This window comes from Cyprinus carpio, chromosome A18 (assembly GCF_018340385.1).
Source record: "Cyprinus carpio isolate SPL01 chromosome A18, ASM1834038v1, whole genome shotgun sequence".
Classification (NCBI taxonomy): Eukaryota; Metazoa; Chordata; class Actinopteri; order Cypriniformes; family Cyprinidae; genus Cyprinus; species Cyprinus carpio.
In genome coordinates, this window is record NC_056589.1 from 22,914,148 (window position 1) to 22,931,802 (window position 17,655).

Here is a 17,655-nt window from a genome sequence, read left to right on the forward strand (position 1 = left end):
CATGGCAGACTTCAACTACAAAGAGAGAATTTTATTAAATAATATATTTTTTTTGCATTATAGTAAAAGGATTTTTTTTTTTTAATTTTCATTTGTTTTCGGTGTTCTATTAATGAATTTATTTAATGTTCTGAACATTGTTCAAATAAATATAAAAAATATTCACATATTTTTTTATGATGCTTTTTTGTTTTTTTTGTTTGTTAGAAATTTTTTTTTTTAGTTTTTTTTGTACTTTTTTGTTTTTTTTTTTTTGTGTTTTATTGATGTTTTTTTGAGTATTGTAGAATATTGAAAATATTTTAAAAATTGCAAACATTGTCCTTTTTTGACAACAAAACATCAAGCAGAAAAAGACATCTTTTGCTCATGTTTTGACCTGAAACTATATAGAACAGCCATTTTAATTGACCAAACTACACTGTTATCAGTCCTAAATATCTGTCTGATTGTATATTGTTCTGTCATTAGTATTTTACATGTGCTATATGACAGATGTTTATAGTGACAGGACCACTGACCAGGTTGAAAGGAAGTGGAAGGATGTGAGGTCAAGACACTTCCTGGTTGATCCAGATGGCTTAAAGCATATTTTGACATCAGACCCAAGGTCAGGACAGGATAACGGACATAGTGTTGAGTTTTTGTGCGGCTGTTTCCTAAAACCTTCACTGCATCAGATGACAAAAGAAAGGATTCGATGAATACATTATTATAGGATAACCGCAGTAAACCACTCAGCTTTGCTTCGTTCTCAAACACACCTTTGTCGGACACAAAGGAAGAATATATCTGTCAATTCAAGCTTCCTGTTTCATCCTTTCATTTTTCTTCAGCAATTATCCAGCTGTCAGCTCTTCATTTTTCCATTCTTCTTCTCAAGTTCATAATTGAATAATGTAAATAGTGTTCGCTGTAGAGATTAGGGTGAGATTGGAGTTCTCAGAGGAGGATTGAAAGTTTTATCTCTGACTTTCTGTCCTACTCCCTTTATCTTTCTCTGCTGCCCTTCTTGCCTTCTCCAATGGATATTCTGCTCACATCAGACACTAAAACCCCACTAAGGCACTGTGTAGTTCTCCGTAGGAAGTGTGTGTTTGTTTTGCAGGAGATAAACCTCTGAGAGGCACATCAAACGCTGGGAGATCTGTGTCCTGCTCCTGCTGCTGCGTGAAGCACTAATCATCTGATTGCGGCCCACTCTGCTGCCTTTGTACTGATTATGGGGCCCTTCTGTTTGTGCTAATGGTGATTGCTGCAGTGCTACAGATATGACAGAACATCATCTTTGTTCAGTGCCATCTTGTTACCCCGAGTATCTTGTACATCATTCTTTTTGTCAAATAAATTTTTTATTCAATTATCAGAAAAACCTTACAATAATCACATGACCCAGGATTAATTTTCTTATATGCACAAAAAAAAAAAAAATTTTAACACCCCATCCCAAGCCTGTTAATATACAATACAGTGACATTCAAAATAACTTTTAAGTTACAATACATTGAGTTAAGGAATATAATTACTTTTCAGGTAACAGAAGAAAGGGTCCCAAATCTTGTGAAATTGTTTAATGTTGCCTTTTAAAAGATATCTGGTTCGTTCCAAGTGCAGAGTAGATATCAGTTCCTCAAGCCATAGTTTGATTGCGGGAGGATTAAAACCTTTTTCCAAAACAATAGTAACAATTTCTTGGCTGTTATCAAACAGTATGTAAGGAATTTCTGTTGAGCACTGTTCAATGAACATATATAATTAGAATGCCCTAATATAATGAGCACAGGGTCTGGAGCCAAGTTCACATTAAGAATATCTGAAAGCACTTTAAATAGCTCACACCAGAATCCCTGTATTTTATGACAGAAAATAAAACTATGAGCCAAATCAGCATCCTCTCTTTTACATTTATCACAAATAGGAGAGATATTGGGAAATATCCTATGTAATTTCTTTTTAGATCTTGTACATCATTCTTACAGATCAAACATTAAGTTGGCATTTCCAACCGATAAATGATTTAGTAACACTTATAATACATAATGCTGCATCTTTCTATATAAGTATCTTTTTCATTATGTTATAAAATGCATATCAGATTGTGAATATATTTGCAAATATATAAGTATTTCAAAGTTGCATCACATTTCTGTCATAAGACGTGGTCTGGCAGGTATTATGTAGCTGGTTTGAATCCGGCTTATGAAATTTTCCAGTCTCACCTGCCACTGTTCTCTCTATCATTAGCTGTCTGATTTTTAGAATTTCACTATGAATAAAGTAATAAAAAGGCAAATATCAAATAAAAACAAAGCTTATTGCATATATAATGTCTAATGATCTGCATATACAACATCTAATTATTGCAAATATATCATCTAATGATCTGTTAAGAATCTTATAATGCGTTTGAAAAGTCAAAACTGTATTAGTGTTACTTTAGTATCATTGATATACTCTTATAGTTTTTGTTAACTAAAGCTTTAGTCAATTTGCTTTTTTTTTTTTAATTTTTATGTTTGTTTGTTTTTTTTTTTGTTTTTTTTTGTTATTATAGTACTTGAGAGATGAAATAACTTGGGGATTAATAAAAAATAATATATATATATATAAATTTAACTGAAATAATATACTATATATTTATTATTTCAGTTAAATTTGAATTTATTCCAAGTAATGATTTTTTTTTTCTGGTTTTAGTTATCTAAGATAACCCTGACCTGTATTTATTTATTTATTTTTATATATTTTTTATTTACATGTACACATGAGGGATTGGTAAGCTTTTCCCCAATTTTTCAGCACATATAAATAGATGGATGGATATATAGATTATTTTATAAGTAATGCACACTACATACTATTTTAAAATATACACTTAGTAAGTAGGGCTCAGCTGAGTTTTTTTTTCTTTTATTGTCTGAAGTCTAGTTTATATTTAGCATTCATGTCTTTAATCTCACGCGGTTTAAAAAAAAAAAAAGCTGAAGAGCCCAGGCTTTTCAAGCAGTGTTAAAGATACTTCTAAAAAATCCCACTTATTTTCCACATCATTTCATCTGGACTGCTTTCATGTCCTTGAAACTGAGCTCTTCCCTTCCCCCTGCACTCAGTTTACCTCTTTGTAACCTGTGTGCCTTTGTTATTGCCCAGCTGAGGTTGACTTCCTCAGTTAACCACATCCTACAAGACAGGTGTGGCATATCATCCATAAAGGCCCTCACCAAAACCAGACCACAGACTGTTTAACGTCAGGAGGTGGGTTTAAACCTGTGATCATCTCGCAGTGTTTCAGTCGCCACAGTAGGTTGGTGAATCACAAGTGGAACAGTGACATGGATCCATACTGTTTTAGGTGTGAGTGCTGGTTTCCATTGACTTGTATGTCATCCACTATTGATGTGAAGGATGATTCAGCCTGAAATTGATAATGAGAGATGAGCTCACTGTGTGATGAAACTGCTGTAGTTTTATGCTGCGTGATATCGTGTGGTGATACACACTGTGGCTGTGTGGCATTGTCTATAGTGGTCTATATGTATCTTATTGTGTGTGCTGCAAGAAGATTGCAGTGTTTGTGCAAACAGAAAAAGCTCTGCTTACATTCAGAACTGTGTGTGTGAGTACACGTGTGAAAGAGAGCATGTCAGCATGAGAGAAATTTATTCTTCCATACTGTGCAGCCACTTTCAGCAGGTGAACGAATGCATCCACTGAGTGACTGCACCAGCTCTGCAATCTGTTCCCCATCTTATTTATTTTTTTTTGAACTCTTGCTTTCTCCCTTTTGCCATTTAATATGGTTAAATGATTAGATCATTGAATTATTTTTAGTAATATATATTAAACTCTCTCTAAATTATTTAATTCACTTGTATTGTATTGTATTTATTTATTCATTTCCACAGAGTTATTGCACCAGCTTTCTCATTCTCATTTTCACAGTTTCATGTGGTTAAATAATTGTTTTAATGATATTAATATATATTAAAAAAAATATATTAAATCAATTTTAATTTAATTTTTTATGCATGTGTATATACGGTACACACACACATACACACACACACACAATGTTTTATTATAATTTATTGCTTTTCTTTCCTTATTTCCAGTTTTCAAAATATTTTTTTCTTTTTAGCTTTCCTATTTTATTTTTTCATCTCCTTGCCTTCTCCTTTTCACTATTTCATGTGGTTAATTTATTATGTTTTTATTAGTGCTGTTAGTTAATTAAATATTTTAATTGGGTTCATTTACATGATGTGCTAATTAAATAATCAAATTATAACAGTATTTATCAATATTTGCCGAGAAATGCTACTTAAAGCATTGAATGCACATTACAAAAAGTGGCTTTATATTGTTTATTTTATTCATTAAAACCTGTCACTGGTTTACAATTCACTTTGCAGTTTGCGATCACTTTGTCAGTCTGGGATATAAGGGTACAGTTCCAGATATTTAGAACTGTATGATAATGTTGCATGTCTGACACTGGAAAGATACAGAAATAAATCCTCAAACCATCAAATGAATGATGGTCCCTTGGGCCATCTTCCGCTCCCCTTGCTATAAATTGATTTCTTTGGTCTGGTGTCTTGCTCAAGGCCTGCTATTAGTCACAGAGCGCATGTCAAGCAGGGACTGTCAGACTCAGGGATTTTTTTTCCCCCTCCCAGTCTATTATTTGGTGCTTTATGTGTTTTTCTAGCATTTTTGCTAGATTGTGCCTCTAATTCTGTAACAAATTATAAAAATGACTCTTTGTTGCTAGTGTCTTCTACATGACTGTGACTTTCCTACTAAAAATGTTGTCCTGTTTCAGATCAAGAAGACCTCAGAGGCCACTCTCACTACTATCCAGGACATGGTGACCATTGAGGACTATGATGTGTCCGAAAGTTTCCATCACAGCCGCTCCACTGAATCGGTCAAGTCCACCGTGTCGGAAACCTACCTCAGCAAGCCGAGCATCGCCAAGAGACGTGCCAACCAACAGGAGACAGAGCAGTTCTATTTTATGGTAAATTTTGCTTCATTAAGATTTACTAGTATTTTCAAATCAATCGGTCACTTTATTTAAATAAACATTTTCCATAGGCATGTTAAAAAAGTTTAATCTTTAAACTGGTGCATTTTAAGAAATATTTGCCAAGACTGGTTGTTTTTGAGATTTTAATTTACTTATTTATTATTATTAAAGAAATTAATTTTCATATATATAATTTTTATATAATCAAGTTTCACTGTGCAATATAAGAAAGTCTTCCAAAAAAAAAAAAAATTTTTAATTTGCATATTTTAATTTAATTTTATATTTTTTTATTTGAATTAAATAAATCACTTTAATTAAATGTTTTTCATAGGCATGTTATCAAGTACTAGATAGATAGATCTGCTGTCAAATATTTTTGGTCTCAGGTTGGTCTCAATCATGTCTCTTCACAGAAGTTCCGCGAGTATCTGGAGGGCAGCAATCTCATCACTAAGCTTCAGGCAAAGCATGATCTACTGAAGAGGACCCTCGGGGATGGTATGGTTTGCATTTCTTTGTTCATAGGGTCAGCCCTTTGAACTGAAAACACACAATGATAGAGATAATTTATTTCATTTGGATCATAATCCTCTTGGCCAGTAGAAACCAGCAGGAAGCTGCTCATGTGGGTGATGCAACCTCATATTAACCTCATATTAATTAAATGTGATAGTATGGAGGATTATAATTCCTGCATCATGTATAAATCTGCTTATCATGTTGCCTCGTCATGTTTTGAAGCCCGAGGCGTTTCAGTTTTGTGTTGTGAACACTGCAGACTCTGCTGTCAGGGGCCGCTAAGTGAACACTGTGTGGGTGGAATCAACAAATCATGCTCGCATGTCTAAAATCAACTGTGTCTGTTGCTGCATATTGACACTTTGATGGAATATTTTTATAGCTAAATGGGTACCTGTAATTCAAACGTAGAATTTCTCTTCAAAATGTACCAATGTCCTAAAGGTGTATGTGTGGATGTCCAGTTCAAGACAGATGGCTGGCTGCATGTGCTTTACTGAGCATAAACGAAAGCCTCCCCTGGGCCTCTGAAGAACTGTGTTCTCACATTCTCTCTTACTCTCTCTCTCTCTCTCTCTCTCTCTCTCTCCCTCAATCTGTTTCTCACACAGGTTACCGGCCTGAGTATGCGACTACAAGGTAAAAAATGTTCTCTGCCCTATTCAGTTTGTCTTGTTTGGTATCGTCGTCAGCACATAAAGCGTCAGATGTAATATTAGGTTATGTTAAAATTTCTCTCTATCCATCCTACTGCGCATTCTGTCTGTCATTCTATCTATCAGTCTGTCTGCTGATATATGGTTTTATCTATCAGTTGTTCTGACATACTATCTGTCCATCTGCTTTTCTATTTTTCATTCTGTTGTTCTGTTGTCGTTCTGTCATTCTATCCATCATTCTTTCTTTCTGTCATTCTTTCTTTTGTTTGTTCTAACTTTAGTTCTATTGTTCTATCTGCCATTTTGTCTGTCATCCTATCCATCAGTCTGTCTGTTGTTCTGTCTATTAGTAGTTCTGTCTTTCTCTCTGTCAGTTCTGTTTTCATTCTATCTGTTGGTCTATCGTTCAGGTCATTATTCTGATGTTCAGTCTTTCTATCGTTTGTTGTTTTATTAGTCATTCTATCTCTGTCTGTCATTCTGTTTATCATTCTGTCAGTTGTTCTATCTATGTATCTGTTGTTCTGTTTGTAGTTCTATCCATCTCTCTATAAGTCTATTCATTCTGTTGGTCTGTCATTCAATCATTCTGCTTATCATACTGTCATTGTATGGTTCTATCTGTTATTCTACAGTTCTAACTGTCTATCTTTATATCATTATATAAATCTTTTTTTTCAGTCTTTCTATCTATAGTTCTTTTTATTGTCCTGTGTTTATAGATACACTATACATGCTAACTCTAGCGCATAGTGATAAGGTCTGAACAATAGACCAAATGCTTGAGACTGCTTAATTCAACACAATGCTTTGCACTAATAGTGCTTTTTATATTCAACCTCTCCCAGAATTCTTACAGGGCACAGTTTAAAAGCATGTGAAAAAGCTCTCCTCTTGAGTAAGGGGCAAGTTTACTGTATTCCTGTAGACACTGAAGAGGGAGCTGACTGCATTCTGAAATATCCCAAGTCCAAGCCAAAAGATTTCGTGTTTGGACATCTCTAGCACTCCCACCTCCTGCTGTTCCCAGCAGACTTGCCATTTCCATGGCCTTTGATGTGCGGTGGAAGTGAAGTTTATGAACATGACATTAGTGAACCAGGCACAATGGGAGCTTACCGCTTACCCCAAATAACCTGAAATCATGTCCACAACTTAATTTTGTTTCTCAAACAGAATTGTTCGATACACTGTACTGTATTTGCTAAAGCTTACAACAGATTCAAGATTAAAAGTATAAACATCTCTTTATAGGCCTCCCAGTCTTCCTCCTAAACCGTTTGGCACACAGAGGCCCAGGCCACGCTCTGTATTTAACGTTAAGCTGTTTAATGGCAATTTGGAGTCATTTGTTAAGGTACTTAGAGCTTTGGGTGCCGTACTACCTGCACTAAATACCGCCGCTTGAAGCCATAATGATCCACGGCTACTTGCTTCTACTTGACTGATCATTATGGCTGGGGAAGGTTTTAAACAGAGCAGAAATGGAGGTGTGTGTGGGTGTGTGTACACATAAAGCGAGATGATGGAGATAAAGTGAGCTTCACCCATCAACATTCACACAGATGCCTCAGGGCAGCATGAAATGGATAGTACACCTAAAAATATAAAAATCTCTGACTCGTGTTGTTCCGAACTGGAATTTTTCTCTTCTGTGGAACGCAACAGAATGTTCTAGAAAGGTCACTCAGCTCTTTTCCATACAATGAAAGTGAATACTGAAGACAGGTGTTGTAAAAAGTGACTTGTAAGTCGATTTAATGGCTTTGTGTGAAACAGAGTGAAATTTTAGTTTAAACTTGGCAAATCACACATGATGAGTTATGATGAGACATGAGAATTAATGCTGTTTGACATCATTGACTTAAAGCTTTGATTTTTAGCATATAATGAATTACATTTCCATCTGTTGTGCACATCAAACTGTTGTACGACTTCAGAAATCTTGAAATAAATAGCACATGTCATGTTGACCACTTTTATGGTGCTTTTTGGTGGAGTTCATCACCATCTAACTATATTAACTTTAGTTGATTAAGGAAAAGAGTGACTTATTTGTTTATTTTTGGGTGTTCCATGGAAAAAAGCAAGTCAAAAAAGTTTGGAACGACATAAGGGAGAGTAAAAGGTGACAGATTTTTGGCGAACTAATCTTTTTCAAAACCTATTACTTAACTTTAGATGCAAAATTTGTGTCAGCACGCCCCCTCTTTTTCTCTCTGTGAGGCTGGAGCTAATAGTGTCATTGGAAGACTAATAATGATTTTGTAGGCTGTTGCTGGTGGCTTGTAGTGCTGGGACCAAATAACCTGGGGATCGCCTCTTTCTCTCTGTTTTTCTGCTCTCTCACTCTCTGGCTCTCTGTCCTGTCATTCATCTGTTCATAGTCGTGGACGACGGAACTCACACACAAGGCACCAGGTACAGAAACAGTCGGCTTGTCCTGATTAGCTCATTGCTGCATGTCTGTCTAAGCTTCCAGTAGTTCAACTTCCAGTCATCTTTGCTTAATCCTAAGGAGTTGTGAACCATGTACAGTGGTGTCTGAATGTCTGAAACCACACAGATTCTTGGGATTTCGATTTAAAACCAGAAACAAGGAAACAAAGAATAGTTATAATTTAATATATAGGATAACAAAGATATAGATGGAAACAAAGAATAGTTATAATTTGATTTTTTATTTTTTTTTTCTTTATTTGAATTTTTTGTGTAGGTGACATAGTTTAGTTATAATTTGAAATTTTTTCCTTACAAATGATCAGTATGTATATATATAAATATAGAAGCCTTTTCACAAGTGGTCTCAGACTTTTGGATGCAAAACAGAAAAGTATCAGACTTTTGGATGACTAGACGTGCTTGACAAGAGTTCATCCTTTTTGGCTTCAGTGACCCTAATGCACACAATTATGAATTATTGAATTTAATGGAGAGAATTTCCCACAAATTAAATAACTTTTTACAACGAATAATACTAATATTTTCACACTAGAATTGTATAGTGCTCAACTCGGGCCAGAAGGTAATTCATAGAATTAAGATTCTATTAAATATTAATATTAATCTTAAAATTTGTGAAAAATAAGGATGGAATGGTTAATTTAAAGAAAAAAAAACATTATGACTGATTATTGGATTATTTGAATCTTTTTGATATAAATTAAACAAAATAAATTAAACATGAAGTAAAAGTGCTGCACAATAGTGCAGAGTTAGTTTTCCAGCATTCCTTGTCTATTCCAGCCTTGTTTTGATTATGATTTATGATTTTGTGTCAGTATCAATAATTAAACATGTTCGTGGCAGTGCATTTTGTATTCACCATATTGCACTGATAAAAGCTGGGAAATGTGGTGCCTGTGAGGTCTGCCTCTGTTCCTGGCACTCTCACAGTGTTCGGACTTGGTACATTCCCTGGGTTAAAAGCAGATAACAGTATTTTTAAAAACTTGTAAGATAGAGCTCTGCCAAAAACTGAACAAACAACTCTAACAGGCAACCCGGACGCCACGATCACATAGCTGGATTCACTAAAGCATTTCAGTTTTTCCACCGGTGGCACTGGCTCCATTCATGTTCAGAAACCATGTTAGCACGCAGATCTAAGTTGTCATTTCATTTCCTGTCTGAGACAGGATAAGGCACAGAATCTTAGGTGTGCACTTTAAAAAGGGTCTGTAAGGCTCAAGAAGGATTATCTTCTCATCTCCGACATGAATGAAACATGATGTGTGGGAATATATTTTCAGTTGATTTAGAGCTAGACTGATTGTTTAGCCCACATCCTGATTTGATGCCAGTGTTTGTCTTGTTTTGATTCTGGACAAGCAATACCAAGAGTTGTTGAGAGCTGTATTCGATTCATCAACCTGTATGGTAAGTTTATTGCAATAACCTTGCAACTCAAACCATAAAATACCTATAGTTCTTTAGAATGGCCCACTGTTGTTATTAAAACACCCAAAAATCATGAATACGAAGTTTAAAGCTATGCTATTGTCTTTAAAATCGTCTAATCCAGTTGCTACCTGCCCTGTCATAAGTTAGGTTTGGGACAAATTTAGAGTCTGGGTAGGTCATGTTTTTGCATTCCCCTTCCGAATCTGTCCCATCCCAGTGTAGGCCATGCACAGACTTGTTTTAGATCTATTTCAAGTTTAGTGTTTTTAAATGATGTGCTTTCCTGTCAGCATCAGAGGATGTTCAGTCCAAAGAGGTCTTGGCTATATAAACTGTGTATGCGGTTGTAGAGCCTGTGTACCTGTTGTAAGCTCTGAAAGTTGTCTGTGTGTGGCCGTCTTACTGGAACTATAGAGATGTTTTTAATTAATCTTTTCTGACCCTCAGCCAAGCTTTCCATTAAAAGCTAATCCGGACTGACGGATGTTTTTGTAGAAGTTGATTGCAGTCTCTCTCCTTCATTCATTATCTTTAATTAGAAAAAGGGAACTTTTCGAAAGCACAGGGCTTAGCTTTTGAGGTTGGGATTTGAATGTGGTTACTATGGACCAGCTTTTATATCCACCGGATTTAAATGGACACTGGAAGATGTCTTATATAAGCTTATTTCACAGTTTTTCTCTCTATTTGTTTAGGCCTCCAACATCAAGGAATATTCCGCGTATCTGGATCTCAAGTTGAAGTCAATGATATCAAGAACTCTTTTGAAAGAGGTGTGTGTGTGTCTTTGTAAATGTGGTAACAGAGTTCAGGTTTATGACAGCTCTGAAAGCGCTGCCGCAGCTGAATAATAATGAATCTCTTATGTCTTCAATGGGTCATATGAGCCACAAACCTAAATTCACATAATTTAAGGAGACTTCCTTTCTTGGAAAAACATCTACCGGGAAGAAGTTGTGTTTTCAGCAAATGCTGATATTTAGGTTCTTTTTTTGTGTGCATAATATATTAAATATAATATGTCTCTTAGGTAACGATCCCCTGACAGACGAAGAGAATAACCATGATATAAACTCTGTTGCGGGCGTTTTGAAACTCTACTTTCGAGGTTTGGAGAACCCTCTGATTCCAAAGGAAAGATTCAATGATCTCATCTCTTGTGTCAGTAAGTGCCTCATTTTTTTTGCTTTCTATTGACCTGCAGCTGTAAATCTGTCATTGATTCTCAGTGTGAATTAACAGTGCTTTGAACTGTTATCGTGCGCTCTCACACAAAGAGATCTCAGTCATTTGCCCCCAACAGTGGGACAGTGACTTTCTTCACTACATGACAAGACGTCCAGCACCTCAGGCTATCGCTAACAGTCTTATGCACACTCCATTACAGCACAGTGTGTGTTCCACCGCCGCATGACACATTAAGGCTTCAGCTGGTCCTTCAACTGGCATGAATGCAACTTTGTGTGAGTTTGAAAGAGCTCAGAAAGCGTGCTTTATCATGATCATAGATGACGCTACACTGCACTGAATGAATGAATGCAGTGTGAGAGGTTTGTCCTTTAATCAAATAACAATATGAGTATGATTTAACATTTCTAATAAAAATATGGACATACAGTAAATGAGTTATGGACATAATGACTGTATGTAATAATGTATTTAAATTATATATTATATAAATAAATTTTATTAAATAAAAATATACAAATATAAATTATATAGAATTAATATTATGTATTATTTTATATACATATATATATTAACTCAAAAACTAATTAAAACTATCATAGTAGTTGAAGTACTGGCATAGTTTACCCTGAAGCTTCTGACAAATTTAAAGGGATAGTTCACCCAAAAATGAAAATTTGATGTTTGTCTGCTTAGCCCCAGGGCATCCAAGATGTAGGTGACTTTGTTGCTTCAGTAGAACACAAACAAAGATTTTTAACTCGAAACGTTGCAGTCTGTCAGTAATATAATGGAAGTGGATGGGAATCATGGCTTTGAGAGTCAAAAAACCATTCACAAACAAACCCAAATTAAACCCTGCCACTTGTGACGATACATTGATGTGTAAAGACACGAAACGATCGGTCTGTGCAAGAAACTGAACAGTATTTATATCGTTTTTTTCCCTCTGATTCACCGCAATGTCCGAACTGTCCTAAGCGGGTTCTCAACAGCCGGCGCATGATGCGTCGTCGTCTTGTTTTTAGGCAGACTGCAGACTTATTAGTGCATTACCGACACCTATCTCTCAAATGGACCATCTACACTACTGAGATTGTAGATAGAGTGTCAATGGTCCATTTGAGAGATAGGTGGCGGTAATGCACTTATAAGTCTGCAATCTGCCTTAAAGCAAGAAGAAGAAGACGCGTCATGCGCTGACCGTTTCTTGTACAGACCGTTAGTTTCATGTCTTTACATATCCTTATACTTTACAAATGGTTCCTGTGGCTCAGTGGTAGAGCATTGCGTTAGCAGCGCAAAATGTTGTGGGTTCAATTCCCAGGGAACACACATACTGATAAAAAAAATGTATAGCCTACAATGCTGGGGATAAGCTGTATCAAGTCTCATTTTTTGGGTGGATAAAAGCATCTGCTAAATGCATAAATGTAAATGTAAATACATATCAGTGTATCGTCACAAGCTGCAGGGTTTTGTTTGTGTATGTTTTATGACTCTCAAAGCCATCATAGTATTTGTATATGCTGTAATAGTTTTTTTTGAATATAGTGTGACGAATGGGGATTCCCTGCTGTTAACATTACACACACGACTTTGAATGAGTTTTTCTGTCCCCGGCAGATATATATAGACTTCAGTTTTCACTGTAGAAGATTTTAATGGATTTCACATAGTTTTTTTTTTTTTCTTATACTGTTTTGTAGCCAACCCATCCGATGAGGTCAAGATGTAGTTGTTAATCTGAAGCTAAATTATCCGATGAGGTCAAGATGTAGTTGTTAATCTGAAGCTAAATTTGGAATGAGCTAGTAGTGTACTGTGCAGTATGCACTTTATATTTTAAAAAAATAGTGTGTGCATTGTTTTTAGCTTCTAAACACAGCCTAAGCGCTACTTCCATGCTAATAGTGAGTTATATTTTATTTAGTTTCAGCTTCACACAATTTTTTCAGCTCCCCAGTTGATAGTTTTAGTTTTAGGGTGAGGGCCACACAACAATAACAACACTGCAACGTTTTTTAATTTAGTTAACAATAACAACACTGCAACAAGTTCAAAAAGAAGTCATGTGTTTTCCATTGAGAGTTGGATATTGGAGGCATGCATTTGCAACATGACAAGGTTTGAATGGTGGTGAGTTTAACTTTTTATTTTTTCACCCCACATAATGAGCTCAGCCTTGTAACTCCATGAATAGAGCTGCAGTGATGTGGCAGTTTTTTTTTTTTTTTTTTTTTTTTGCTCTTTGATTTTTACTTGATCACTCTCTTCTTTTTTTACCCTTTCTCTCTCTTTTTCTTGTAGGAATAGACAATCTGTATGAGAGAGCGCTGTATATACGAAAGATTCTTCTAACTGTACCCAGATCAGTCCTTGTGGTCATGCGGTATCTGTTCGCCTTCCTCAACCAGTAAGTCCGAATGTCTCACAAACACACAGATGAATGTCCTTATGAAAATGCTTTTTCCATAAATGCTTAAATTAACAGTTCTTCAAATGAAAATATACAAGAATGTTCTTGCTTTTTTGCTGGTGGTCAAATGTCCTAATAGCTTGCTTGTTTTTCTTGCAGCTTGTCCCAGTACAGTGATGAAAATATGATGGACCCCTATAATCTGGCCATCTGCTTTGGCCCCACCCTCATGCCCACTCCAGAAACTCAGGACCAGGTCTCCTGCCAGGCCCATGTCAATGAGGTCATCAAAACCATCATCATCCATCACGAGACCATCTTTCCTGATGCGAAGGAGCTTGACGGCCCCATGTACGAGAAGTGTATGGCAGGCGGAGACTATTGGTGAGTGCTGAGATGAGATGGTGATGTTGGTTTAAATTATTTATTGATAACTGTCTGGGCAATTGCATTTAGGTAGATGAAGGAAGTGTTTATAAGATAGATGTTCGTGGTTTGTGCAGCCTGAGAGATGAATATCCAGACAGTGTTTGAGCTTGTTAAAGTTTTAGACTTTATTGTATTTTTGAGGATTAGTGATGGTATCCGGACATCCATGGCATGACTCGAGTGAAATAAAAGAAATGATTAGTCAGTGCTATAGTGAGTCACTTATTTTGTCAGTACAGTTTGTACTGTGGGACCTCTTTGTTTTGAAGATCATCTGATCTATGAGCATAAATCCTCATAAAATATCTGTAATAAAAGTAATACAGGTCAAAAATGCATAATTTATAGAGATAGTCATCCAGAAACTGAAATTCTGTCATCATTTACTCACAATCCAGTGTCATTTTATTATTAAAAGTCATCTGTTTACTATTGTTATTATTAATATTATTAAAATGAATAGCATTTTTTAGGGCCTAAACATGCTTGAAAACTCGAAAACCAGAAGTGCCAAAAATTTGAATCTGATATATGTTTCAGAAGCGGGTGTGGCAAAATGGCTTGACAATGCCTATACACTTTAAACAAAGTACCCCTCGAGCTACATTTCAAATACATGTATAAAATTCGGTAGACACGTGTAACTCACCAGTACCTACTCTTGGAGCAAAATCCAAAACCCAACAGGAAGTCAGTTATTTTGAATTGTCTCTGCTCTGGGTGTGTGTGAGTTTACTACTCACCGTTGTGTGTGTGTGTGCACTTGGATGGGTTAAATGTAGAGCACCAATTCCAAGTATGGGACACCACACTTGGCTACACGTCTCATCACTTTTTTTCAAATTTTGTGTCATTTTTGTGTCAGGCATTGTAATTCAACAAAGTCCTAGAGATTTAATCAGATTTAGAATCTTGGGTTTTCGTTAAAGACCAGTTATATTCATAGTGCTACATACCTACTGGCAACAGGAAATGATTTGTTTTACACTAACTTAAACATTCAATGTCGGATCTGCACCAAACTTCACATGTTTGATAAAAGTCCTGGTCTGACAACATCTACATGCAAATATTCAGTTATAGGCATAGCACCACCAGCTGGCAGCAGGAAGTTTGGAACATATAAATGACTTTGACATATTCCTCTTATACTTACCACTTTAAATGCATATTGCCCACCATTCACTGTTTTTCTAAGGCCATCAGGTGGAAGTGGCTCCGGGTGCAAGGGCCCTTTCAATGCTGCTTGCAGCTTTGATTTATACTGTTTTTTTTTTTATTTATTTATGTCTTGAATTAGCTTTTTTTATATTTTTAATTTTCATTTTATGTTTAAGTAATTTTGTAATGTGCTTTGTTTTTATTAATTTTAGTTTTATATTTCTTTTTGCTTTAATTTTATTTAAATTAGTTTTAGTAATTTTAGTGCTCCAACCTGAACTTAAAAAAATTAAAATGGGAAATTTTGCCTTGGCAACAGACAAGTTTTTTCCATATAATATTTATATATAACTTTTATTTTATTTCAGCTTTATTTAAATTTCCAAACCCGTATGACTTTCTGTGGACCACAAAAAAAGTTTTTTTTCCTTTCACACAGTGAAAGTCAACAAGGGCCATTGTTGTTTTGGACCCCATTGACTTTCATTGAATGGACAGTGTGTTACCAAAAAAATATTCAACTTTTTAATTTCTGGGTGATTTATCCCTTCAAAGAAACTCAGTGTAATAGCTGTGATGGTTATTTTCCTACAAAATATAAATTGGCTGAAATTTGTGATATAAAAATGGCCTTGTATTTCTCATTCTCTCTTTGTGAGGATATACCGGGCCCTAGGCCAAAGTTAGTTTTTTTTTTCAAACGCACTGATTTTCACAGGTATGTGTATCTGGATCTAAGGAGTGATGGTGTTTGGATTTGGTGTGGGTAACTATGTGGAAAGATAAGGTGCCGATAGTAAGCTCTTTAGTTAAGGTGGGACATTTTTTAGAGGCTGAAAGGGTTTGGAGATCTTCAACTAGGTGAGACAGACTGAAACCATCATGATAATTGCTGCCATTAAGGTAAGGAAAGATCGTCAGCCAAACCAACGTTCATTTCTCCCCAAAATTCGCATGGATGAGAAGAGGAAAGAGACATTTTCCGCCAGCTCCACAGCTGTGTGTATATGTTGGCTAGTGATTTTGTTGTCTCAAAGAGAGCGGCCTAACTCCCCCAAACTGAAGCAAAACACCTACCACGGCAAGCATCTATACTTCAGCATTTCAGATATTACATCCACCCGCAGCCGGTTCTCATATTTTCCCCTTTGGTAGTGTGGCATGCAGGAGTGGCAGTGCTCTGTTTGAAATGGCTTTACTGTGTATGGATCTGCATGGATGTAAAGGGCATTAGTGCCAGTCTCAGTAACCACACTGTGCCACTGACAGAATCCCAATCACCCTGCCCGACTCCTCCTGAATACTAATGACAGCCTCTGTACTTTTTGCTTGATTCTGAGTTTCACTCTGGCTGTGACTTAACTCTTTGTTGCCCTGTTTAAGCATTTACATACAAAAATACATTTCCATTTAAAAGTTTGAAGTCATTAAGAATTCTCTAAAGCTCACAAAGGTGGCATTTATTTGATTAAAAATACAGTAAAAACAGTAATATTTTGAAATATTATTACAATTTAAGGTAGCTGTTTTCTATTTTGATATATCATTTATTCCTGTGTTGGCAAAGCTGAATTTTCACCAGTAATTACTTCAGTCTTCCGTGTCACGTGATCTTTCAGAAATCATTCTGATGTACTCATTTGGTGCTCAGGAATGATAAATATCAATCATGGAAACAGCTGAGCTGCTTAATATTTTTTTGGAAACCACAATACATTTTTTTTCAGGATTCTTTGGTGAATAGAATGTTCAAGAGAACAGCATTTATTTGAAATAGAAGTCTTCTGTAACATTATAAATTTGGATCAATTTAATGGGTCCTAACTGAATATAAGTATTTATTTCTTAAAAAAAAAAAAAATCTTTCTGACCCCAAACGTAACCCCAAAACAGTAGTATATTTGTATCTTAGGATGCACAAAACCAGTCAAAAGTTTGGTCCAAATTATGTAGTGACTAATAAATGTTAAACAATTTTTTTACTTGACCTTTTTAATGTTTTATAGCGATTTATACATAGACAGACTTGACAATTTGTGTATATACAAAATTAATTTCAAACATTAAGCACATGACTTTAGAACAAAAGGTTTTTAAGCTCATCAGAAACATTTAATTATCTGACTTTTATTATTCAGTCCTTAAATATTTGGTTATAGTTCCTATAAACCTATTATTTGGCAAAAATAACCACTTGTCTTGATTTATTTCTTCTTTTCTTCTGCAGTGAGAGTCCATACAGTGAACATGGAGCTCTTGAGGAGGTTGATCAGGATAGAGGAGCGGAGACCCACACCAGTGAGGATGGTAAGTTTATTTAATTTACCACACCCTGTAGTGGT

At 35.6% G+C, this 17,655-nt stretch overlaps 1 protein-coding gene across 6 annotated transcripts in view; it reads left to right on the forward strand.

The window, feature by feature from the left end:
* Positions 1–17,655, forward strand: part of LOC109109209 (SLIT-ROBO Rho GTPase-activating protein 1-like) — a 93,959-nt gene that overhangs the window by 61,210 nt on the left and 15,094 nt on the right. For 3 of the 6 annotated variants that reach the window (XM_042775492.1, XM_042775494.1, XM_042775491.1), the window contains exons 9-18: positions 4,826–5,023; positions 5,449–5,533; positions 6,166–6,193; positions 7,468–7,570; positions 10,032–10,092; positions 10,812–10,889; positions 11,147–11,281; positions 13,615–13,720; positions 13,883–14,107; positions 17,541–17,620. In XM_042775492.1, the coding sequence (XP_042631426.1) occupies positions 4,826–5,023; positions 5,449–5,533; positions 6,166–6,193; positions 7,468–7,570; positions 10,032–10,092; positions 10,812–10,889; positions 11,147–11,281; positions 13,615–13,720; positions 13,883–14,107; positions 17,541–17,620 (1,099 nt within the window). Of the gene's footprint in view, positions 1–4,825; positions 5,024–5,448; positions 5,534–6,165; positions 6,194–7,467; positions 7,571–8,600; positions 8,635–10,031; positions 10,093–10,811; positions 10,890–11,146; positions 11,282–13,614; positions 13,721–13,882; positions 14,108–17,540; positions 17,621–17,655 lie in introns of those variants that run through there. The other 3 variants (XM_042775495.1, XM_042775493.1, XR_006162494.1) reach the window with 2 other exon arrangements.